The sequence below is a fragment of the Abramis brama genome (genome assembly GCF_963993115.1).
Source record: "Abramis brama genome assembly, chromosome: 4".
In the NCBI taxonomy this organism is placed as follows: Eukaryota; Metazoa; Chordata; class Actinopteri; order Cypriniformes; family Leuciscidae; genus Abramis; species Abramis brama.
The window spans coordinates 56,574,895-56,585,108 of record NC_139966.1 but is presented as its reverse complement, the minus strand read 5'-3'; the positions used below and the strand labels follow the sequence as shown (position 1 = coordinate 56,585,108).

Here is a 10,214-nt window from a genome sequence, read left to right as displayed (position 1 = left end):
GTCTCTACATATGTCCTTTTGTAGTGAAATATTTAGCTTCTGCTGTTTATCACTGCGTTTTCTATCTTTATAGGCTGTATTTATTGCAAATCTTACTGTTCAAATGTCATTTAATGTTTTCATCCTAACCGAAATGCTCTGCAAATTATTGGTTAAAACGTTATATGTTAAACCAAAAGGGGACCTATTATGTCCCTTTTTACAAGATGTAATGTAAGTCTCAGGTGTCCCCAGAATGTGTCTGTGAAGTTTCAAAATACTCCACAGATCATTTATTATACCATGTTGTAAATGCCCATTTCTGATTCGAAGCAAAAACTTGCATTTTTCACATATGTATCTTTAAATGCAAATGAGCTTCTGCTCCCCGCCCCCTTTTCCAGAATAGGGCGGAGCCTGTACAGCTCATGCCTCGGACACTCTTGACCAGGGGTGCCCAATCCTGCTCCTGCCGATCGACTGTCCTGCACAGTTCATCTCCAACCCTAATCAAACACACCTGCCTTTAATTTTCAAGTGATCCTGAAGACCTTAATTGGTTGCTTGATTGATTGTTTGATTAGGGTTGGAGATGAACTGTGCAGGACAGTCGATCGGCAGGAGCAGGATTGGGCACCCCTGGTCTAGACTAAGTACCCTTTGCGCTTAAACTGTCAAAATTGTCCTTAAACTGTAAAATACACACAAGATTATGTCAAAACACAGAAAATCACTCACTGCTCTTGAATGAATAACTTTAGTGGCTTTAATTAGAATACATTTCTGACTTGAATGCTGCTGTTAAACGCTCTGGCGAGGAGATAAACATGACGGACTGTGTACAGAATGGGTTTTTACCACAGTAAGGTGGTTGTGTGCACACACTGCGGACACATAAATATGTACAAAAACAATAGAGGGAATGCATTGACGTCACTTTTCCAGCGGGAACACACTCCCTCAGCCGGACTGAGTGGCAGAAGAGCTGCTGCCTGACTGGATTTAATAGGAGAAACTGCGAAAACACGAGTAAAACAAACGATTATCAGTTTAAACTAAAGGTTGGACTTGATATAGTGTTTCTTACAACTTACCAAAGATCCAGTGATCATGGATATTGACATGCAGCAGGAATCGTGTTTCCTGACATTTATATGAGCCTGATTTCGACGCCGGGGAAATACATAAAGAAAATTTGCCAGTGAACGCTTTATATAAATATAATATATCTAAATCCATGTGATCATTCATATCAATGTTATATATAAATCATCATATCGTCCAGCCCTAAAACTTGTATAGTTTTTTTGTCAGTGTTTATTTAAAAACATCTAATTATGCAGAATATACGATGGTAAATATTTAATTAATGAGTTGTCAATACAATATATAACAATACAATATATAGGGTGTGATTTTACCCCTAAATTCGGCATATTAACACAAAATGATAACTGCAAATCCACCTTTTGCTGCTTGAAGTCCAGTTGTTTCTATGAATTGCAGCGATCCATATGCTTCCCAGTTCTGTAGCTTTCGGCAGTCTGTAAACATATACCTCAGGTTTCTTGTAAAATCTAGTTGTACAGTCAATCTCAAAGCGTGTGTTTTGTGTGTTTTTCACGGCATTCACAATGCTCAGTCTTTTTGCCACTCAGTGTGTGTAACCGCAGTCACTCCAGCTGATGGTGACGTCACACGCATACCCTCTATATAAAAGCGAATTTTGCATTATAGGTGCCCTTTAAAAAAGATATTTCTTCTCACCGCTTCATTATAGCAGAGAATGTCTAATAAGGGGAAAACTTCCACTCTCAGGAAACTTCCGGCTTCTGGTTGCAGTTCCACTCTGGCTCCACATGAGGGCGCGCACAGGACGAGTGCAGTTCCACTCTGGCTCCACATGAGGGCGCTCACAGGACGAGTGCAGTTCCACTCTGGCTCCACATGAGGGCGCTCACAGGACGAGTGCAGTTCCACTCTGGCTCCACATGAGGGCGCTCACAGGACGAGTGCAGTTCCACTCTGGCTCCACATGAGGGCGCTCACAGGACGAGTGCAGAATGAATGGAGGTCTATGGCGCTATACTCCTCAAAATCCACTTTTCTCAGGATATAATTTTTTGTCTAGTAATTTGAATGTTGTATTCGAAAGGAGATGCGAAGAAATTACACATTGCTGTGTGTTGGATTTTTTAGAGTCACTAATTTGCTTAAAAAATGTCAATGACGTCATACACATCGTACGACCAGAGATACTGCTTTACGGCAATCCTTCAGTCACTTTGGTGCTTTCGCGCTCTGCACTTTCTTTTCCTTCGAGGCATCGACAACACAGCTGACACAGGTAAACACACGTGCTAGAAGAGTTTTTGTTTTGTTGTTTTAAAAGACCATCAAGCGGTATCTCTGGTCGTAATCAGTCCTTCACTGACCAATCAGCGTTCATTAGCAGAATGCTAGCGTGTTATGGGCAACAACAACTCAACCTGTAAGAAATCGAAAGCACATAAGTACTCGTTCATTCAACCTTCGACCTATAACCCATGTTGAACTTGCAAAACCTACAATCAAATCTGAGATTTCTCAACGGCAATCGGGTGAAAGAGACAAATTTAGCCGTCTAGCCCCATAGACTCCCATTCATTCTGCACTCATGGGCGATCGCCCCCAGTGGAGCTCTGGTGGAACTACAACCAAAATTCAGTACAATAGGACTTAATAGGGAGTGGCCAGGCTCTCCGTAGACGGGCTCTGATTATAGTCAGTTTGGTTATAGTGTTATGGTGTGTTTTCTCACCGTGTGGCGAACATGGCTCTGAGGGAAGAGAAGGTGGCTGCGTCTTCTTTCAGCGCCTTCAGCTCGTTCCTCAGCTTCATCATGGTCTCCGTCACCATGGTCTTCTCGTTCTCGTATTTACTCTTCAGGTTGGCCAGGGCCCCTTCAGCCGTCTGTGAAACACACGTGAGCATTACAACCAACATTGAGTCTGAAAAACGGGTTCTGCCAACAATAACTTAATAAACCACTACTGATATAATATAGACCACATATATTATTCATTACGACCAATACCAAGGATGCAAGACTTAAAAATCCCAGATATAAAATCATGTTAATTTTGATTTATGGGATATATTTACCAGGTAATTGCTTTGATTTAGAAAGCCCACTTGGGTAAATATTTTCTTGAATTCATAATCTAACTTCATTTAACATGAACTGTTCATTCACGTGAACGCTTGTCATTTGAGTAACTCAGAACTCCTTGTTTTGCACATAGTAATGGATGTGGTAATCACTTTGCTGACCCATATAGCACAGCACTTTCTCTCTGGTGTGGGATCTATAAATCGTAATGTCCATTAATCATCTCTGGCCTGGAAGGGTCATGCAACATGCTTTATATCACACAGAGGCCAACAAGGAGAAAGAAATGATGTGTGGGACAGAACAGTCCCTTTTCATCAACATTTCATTTTACTAGCTATTAATCAAGCGGGGTGCATCAGTCCGCCTGAAACGTCATGTTTACGACGTATCGGAGCTTTTGAGAAAGAACTAATCGCTAGATTTGCCGACGTTTGCCAGATTAGCGGCATGCAATTTTTGAAAGGTATTCATTTTGGTTTGAGGCACTTGTGTAAGTGGGAACGAATCAAACCACAAAAGGTGAGGTGGTTGAGTTCAGTTCATTTGTGGGTCCTTTTAGAGCATTTGGGGTGTTTTATCAGCCCAGGACCACTTAAAAAGTGTAAAAACGAACAACGCGTTAAAAAAAATAAACGCCTTTAAAACAAACTCTGGTTGTTAAATCATTTGACAATCGAGTCTATTCCTGTCTAAAGCACAGGATTAGTTTTACAAGGGTAGATTTTTACCACAGGACGTCTGTAATATTAAAGGCCAATTCGCACGGGATAAGAAATCTCAGTAAAACTAGCAGAAGTGGGAGAGTAACTCGATTTACGCATCGCCGTCACCCTCATGTCGTCATGTGTGTGTTACGATGCTTCCTGATATCACGTGTGCAAACACAACTTATATTATATATATAAAACAGTTATGTCCGGTCGAACAATGTATTAAAGGGACACTCCACCCATTTGCACTAAGCTTTGCATTGTTAGAAACCCAGTCATACTATTGAATGGTCGTGCAACACTCTCTCATTTTCCCCTGAGACGGGAGAAATCCGTTATTTACCTCGTTATTTAAATCGTCATTTTGCGTCATTGTAGGAGGAAGTGTAAGAGGGGGGGATTTCTGTTGAGACTACAGACACTCGTTCCTCATCTTTCCCAGGGGCGGGACCCGCTCACGCTACAGACCTATCACAGATCAGTGGGTGGGACTTTACTCTCTGAAACTGAAAGCAATATCCTCCATCTTGTTTGAAGCTAAGCTAACAGGCGCTGTGGAGACAGATGTAAAGTTATGACAATAGCGGAGGAGAGTGCTCAATATGATATAGAAGAAGAGGATTTCGGAAGTCTGATGCTTGAATCAGGTGTTTGTGGCTACCTTTACAAGCCGCATTATAGCGAAGAGCAGCCGAGGCAGAAGACCTGCCTGCCGCGGACGAGGAGCCCGGACTGGCTCGAGTTAGGGCGGACTGGTGGCGCCGGTGATCTCACTATGCAACTACGAACCGCTACGAACACAGAGATAGAGTCCGTCTGCAGCAAAGAATTTCAACGATGACAATTTCTCCTGGACGAAATCTCTGAATCAGACGAGGACACGGACGTTTGTGTTGAGAACTATCCTAGTTTCGCACCGCATATGTTCTGACTGAACATCCAGGTACCATGCAATAATTCACCTTTTCGAAAGAAATACAAACGAGGAGTAATGCACTAATGAGTTCGCCAACTAACTAGACATTTTGTGTGAAATTAATTTCAAGCTCTGCTGGTAGCTAGCCTTGTAGACGGAAGAGTGATTTCTCTTATATGCAGATATGTGCTGTTCTGGATTAGTGGGAGTGGCTTGCGGAGCTGTGCAATGTGGTGCATTGTGGGAGTTGTTGTCTTTCATACAAATGCGTCCTGAAGTTATTTTTTGTCTTTCCTCGGTCACGAAGGCACCAAATTCGGCACATTTCGACTACATATATGACCCACTTTCAATAAAAAACAATGTTCCTATGGGTGGAATGCCCCTTTAATTAACTTCAGATTGGATTGTGTTGGTAATAGGCACTTAGCTAACGCTAAAAGATGTTTCGTGCCTCTAACAAGTGCTTTCGATCTTCTCTCTGATCTGAATGGTGTGTGTGAAACACTTGAGTTTTGCCACAGACTCGTTCCAGCGTCTAGAACGCGACTGATGCTTTTTCAAGCGTCTCCATACTTGAAAAAATGCGGAAAACTACTTTTAAACAGGAAATGACGGAATATTTACGTACATATTTACAGCGGGTCTATTCGCACGGGATTAGCATTGCCTGAGGTCATTTTTCCGGACCTTTTTACTGAAGGTAAAAGTCGGCGTAATCTTTTCTGACATTGTCCGTCATGATCACTGAGATGCACATTCAGACGGGACTAAAATCACAGAGAAGCTCTGGTAATTATTACTTTACCCCTCCTCTACATGTTAAACTAGTCCCGTCCGAATAGGGCCTAAGTGAACATTTCTTAGCTGGAGTAAGTTGCAAAGTGGGAAGATAGCGACCCATGTGGGAACATAACAGTTTTAAAAAGAAGCGTATGAGCTACACAGCAACATTAATGAGAAGTAAGTTGGCTAGAATAAGCTGCAAAGTGGACCAGATTTTATGCCAATAGTTACAAATCTTGATAAGCAAGACTTCTGCAGCCGAAAGACAGAGACCCATGCAGAAATGTAGCAGCAAGAAACATGGAAGCTACAAAGCAAATCTCAGTCAATGTAAGGACTCCCATGGTTCAATACTCTCAGGCCTCATGGCAATCAATAGGATGCAGGGTAATAAATAGAGCTCGTTAGCCTACCTGTTTGTTGGCTTTCAGCACAAGACGCAAGGTTGCGATCTGCTCCCTCTTTGTGCTCAGGAGGGACTTGAGTTTGAGAATCTCCTCCATGCAAGCCTCTTTGTCCTTATCCATTAGCGGGGCGAGTTCACTAGCGGCCGCTCTCTGGCGGGACAGCATGAGCGAGCGATCCACCGCCTTCTGCAAGTGCTTGATCTGATCGCGGATGATAGCGTTGAGATGGTGGATGTTAGTTGGTTCGCGGCGGAGATCGGATACCGTGGAAGACTCGGGCGCTGGGGATGACGATGATGACGAGGAAGAGGCACTAACGACGGGCGAACCCAATGGCGTGCGGACCGGGCTCTGCTCAGCAGTGAGAGGTTCTTTGGATGGCGAGTCAGACGGGCTACGCGACTCTGCGGATGTTGCAGCATTAATCGCCGCTAAGCGGCGTGCGAGTCGCGGGGTCAAAAGCACCCGGTGGTCGTCCTGCCCCTTGAGGCCAGCGGTGGAAATGCGCGTCGGGGTCCTGCCCTGCCGGTAGTAGTCCAGCGTAACGCGGTTGGGTGTCTCGTTGTTGCACAGGCAGACGTGGTGGTAAAGTTGCGCTAACTCCTCGCTGAATGTCGCTAGCTCATCTTGGGCGGTTCCCAGAATCCCATGCGTCTCTAACGCCGTGTTATTGGCTGCCTGCAGCTCGCGTTCCAGATTCACCGACTTCTCCCGGCCTTCCCTGCAACTGCGCTCAAGCTTCACCACTTGCATCTCGAGCGCCTGAAGCTGCGCCTTCCCCTGTTCCTCGGCCCGCGCTCCCGCCTCCACGCACTCATTATATCTATCCTTCACCTCTTTAAGCTCCGCCTTCAGTCCGACCACCTCTGTCACGGCCACCCTGTACTTACACTGCAGCAACTCGAGACTCGGCCCCTCCTGGCCACCAGAGACGCACGTCGTCTCTTCTTCTTCGTCCTCCTTTTCCTCATTGTTTTCCTTGCGGCGGCGAAGTTTTCGAAAGCGCTCGCCCAAGCGACTGGCCCTCTCGTGCTGCTCTGTCAGCGCCGCCTGCGTGTGGCGGAGCAAAGCCTGTGATTCTTGCAAGCTGATGAGCAAAGATGCTTTTTCCCGTTCCACCTGCGGCACATAAACAAGCCAACTATTGAATTTACCTGCTGGTCAGACTGGTTAAACTGGTTAGTCCTGGTCTAAATCAGTGCTTCTCAAACCTGGATGTCTCTCTTATCTAACACACCTGATTCAACTCACCAGCAGCTGATTTAGCTGAAAAAATGATAGATATCACCATGCTTTCCACAGCTGATTAATCAAAGTACATTAAGATAATTGTTTTGTATTACAAGTTTTCTGAAATGTTATGGTTAAATATGTAAATGAGGCATTCACTTTTTAAATATGCACTTAATTGCATGCATTTCCAGAACGGAAAACTGAACACTGGATAAAAGCCAGTTTCAAAATTCTCGTTTCATTTTAAGTTAACCTCATTTTTCAATGCATTCAATAATATGGTGCATTGAAGTCATGATAGAAAGATCTGCAATTAACTTATTTACGAGTTAAAAGGCGCCACAATGTCGTAATTATCACTTGGGATTTTCTTTGAGATTGTTTTTTCAGATTGAGGAATAATGGCGGACACAGTGGATGCATCTTCAGTGGTTAATGGTTAATTTGTTGAAATGTAAAACTAGCCAAGTTGCATGTATAAAATATGATCGTATTGTACAATTACGACAGAATATATAACAATTCAGTTGGCAGCACCTTCATAAATTGAATAAAAGCACAAAACCACACCTGATGCACATTATTTATTCATAATTCTTTAGAATTAGAGTTAAAAAACCTGTATTTTTTGTAGAAAGGGTACGTCGGCATCTTGCTCTGACTTAAGTGATTTGAACACACAACTTCCCGACTAGTAAATACAAACTAGTCCCAGCAGGACTTGAACAGTTTGATCTTGGAAAAAAATGCTTTTGAGTGAGAATATCTGAGCACATATTGAGAGCTCTTCTGAAACTCTATAGGAGACAAGAACGAGATTATTTGTCTCAGGAAAAAAAACATTTGAAAAGCAATTTCCGTTTAATCTCACTGCTATCTAGAAGAAACAACGGTGATTTGAACGTTACTTTGATTTGCTATTATCTTCTGGAATAATGATATTTACACTAGAAAGTGTTCCCTATGGCCATTTGTCACATTGAATTTAAGTCCACGTTTAATACATAGTCAGTGTTTAACATGGATGCATATGACTCAAATGAACTTGCACTATAAGAACAGTGACTCTTGTGATGGGAAGGATATAAATAAGCCAGTAGCATGGCCCATTAGTGCGTATGGGGGTCTCATATTTCATCCCAGACACTGCAGCATCCCTTTGTAAACAGAACAACGCCTAAACCAATGCAGCAGTCGTTTCTCACTATTTAGGAACATGATTTTAAAATATTCAAAAACACCGAATCGGACATAAACTACCTGTCAAAAGTTTTGGATTGGTGAGATTTTTAATGTTTTTAAAAGAAGTCTCTTCTGCTCACCAAGGCTGCATTTGTTTGATTAAAAATACAACAAAATAATAATATTGTGCAATATTATTACAATTTAAAACAGCTATATGAATGTATAGTAAACTGTAATTTATTTCTGTGATCAAAGCTGAATTTTCAGCATCATTACTAAATGTGGATTTAGTTTTATCTACCAATATAATAAGAATTATTTTCAAAATCGGTGCATCCCTACTTTTATTCTTTAAGGATGAATTACATTGATCAAAAGTTACAGTAAAGACATTTATAATGTTACAAAAGATTCTATTTCAAATAAATGCTGTTCTTTTGAACTTTCTATTCATCAAAGAATCCTGAAAAAAAATATTTTTCAACATTGATAATAATAATGAATGTTTCTTGAGCATCAAATCATCATATCTGAATGACTTCTGAAGGATCATGTGACACTGAAGACTGGAGTAATGATGCAGAAAACAGTTGCTTTAAATTTTTATAATATTTCACCGTTTTTACTGTATTTTTGATCATATCATGTGAACATATAAGAGACTTCTTTAAAAACCTTAAAAATCTTACCCATCCAAAACTTTTGACAGGTAGTGTATATAAAATAAATATTAAAGAGGTAAATTGGCAACATAAAGCTTTGCTATATAAAAATGTATGAATGTATGCTAACAGAAATGTTTATAGTGTTATGTTATGTGCACATGCCCCGCCCCTTCACACTGACCTGCTGAATCTGCTGTCTGAGTTTCAGGATCTCCGGGCCATTGAGCTCACTGAAGAGGTCAGGGGTCAAAATCTCACTCTTCCTCAAACCCGAAGACCTGAAATCTCCGTTCAGTCGGTTCAGCACCGAACCCGCAGCGCCCTGGAGCAGAAGCCCGTTGCACTTTCCACCGTCTTCACTGCTGGGCGATGTGGCGGCTGTCGGGGTCGCACTGCCACTAGGTGGCGCCGAGCTAAAGGCGAGCAGATGAGCGCAGCCTGAGCTGAAAGCCCCGTCGCACACGGTTAGATGTTGTGCTAATTCCTTACGCAAAATGTTCTTCTGTTCTCGCTCACTTTTCAGAGCATCCAAAGCCTCCTCCAATTGGCTCTCAGAGATGTCCTTCAGGCGCAGGGCGTCTTCTAATTGGCTGTTAAGCAGGGCTGTCTCCTCCTCCAGAACTTTGATTTCATGCTTCAGGCCTTCATACTCCACCTGAAAGAATTAATAATAACCATTTGCATTGATTCTGGAGATATATGAGACTGTTCCTACATAATCTGCCACAAACAATCATGATGCATGAAGGTTTTGGTTTTACTATATTAATATAGTCAAACCAAAAATATTCAGTAATTTTTTATATTTTGTATATTTTTTACTAGTGGATGCAGGACACTATAGTTAGGATAGCAAGGTGTCTGAATACATTTTGGTTTGACTGTATGTATTAATGTATTTCAGATGGATGGGGAAAATAAAGTGGTTAGAGTAGCTGTGCAACAACAAAAATAGTAACATTGAGTCTGTCGACTGAATGCACGTTGTGCATATCGTTGCATATAATGAAAGCATCTAGTTTTGTATCAATTAGTTTTGTATTGTTGTGTTTGGTGACGACATTATCATCTTACATTATTGCATTTTAATTCTGAGAACATAAGAGCTCCTGAACCGACTGTTCTTCAGTTAAAATGCGTCCATTGGTTCTAGATTGGGTACCAGAACCATGTCAGTGT

General features: G+C 42.0%; 1 protein-coding gene across 2 annotated transcripts in view; it reads right to left on the bottom strand.

Moving 5' to 3' along the window:
- The window catches only part of LOC311080949 (protein bicaudal D homolog 1), a 31,518-nt gene that overhangs the window by 7,278 nt on the left and 14,026 nt on the right, over window positions 1-10,214 (bottom strand). For both annotated transcript variants that reach the window (XM_084111246.1, XM_084111247.1), the window contains exons 4-6: window positions 9,217-9,690; window positions 5,959-7,071; window positions 2,780-2,931 (exon numbers count right to left, since the gene is read on the bottom strand). In XM_084111246.1, coding sequence (XP_083967372.1) covers window positions 2,780-2,931; window positions 5,959-7,071; window positions 9,217-9,690 — 1,739 coding nt within the window. The remainder of the gene's footprint in view (window positions 1-2,779; window positions 2,932-5,958; window positions 7,072-9,216; window positions 9,691-10,214) is intronic.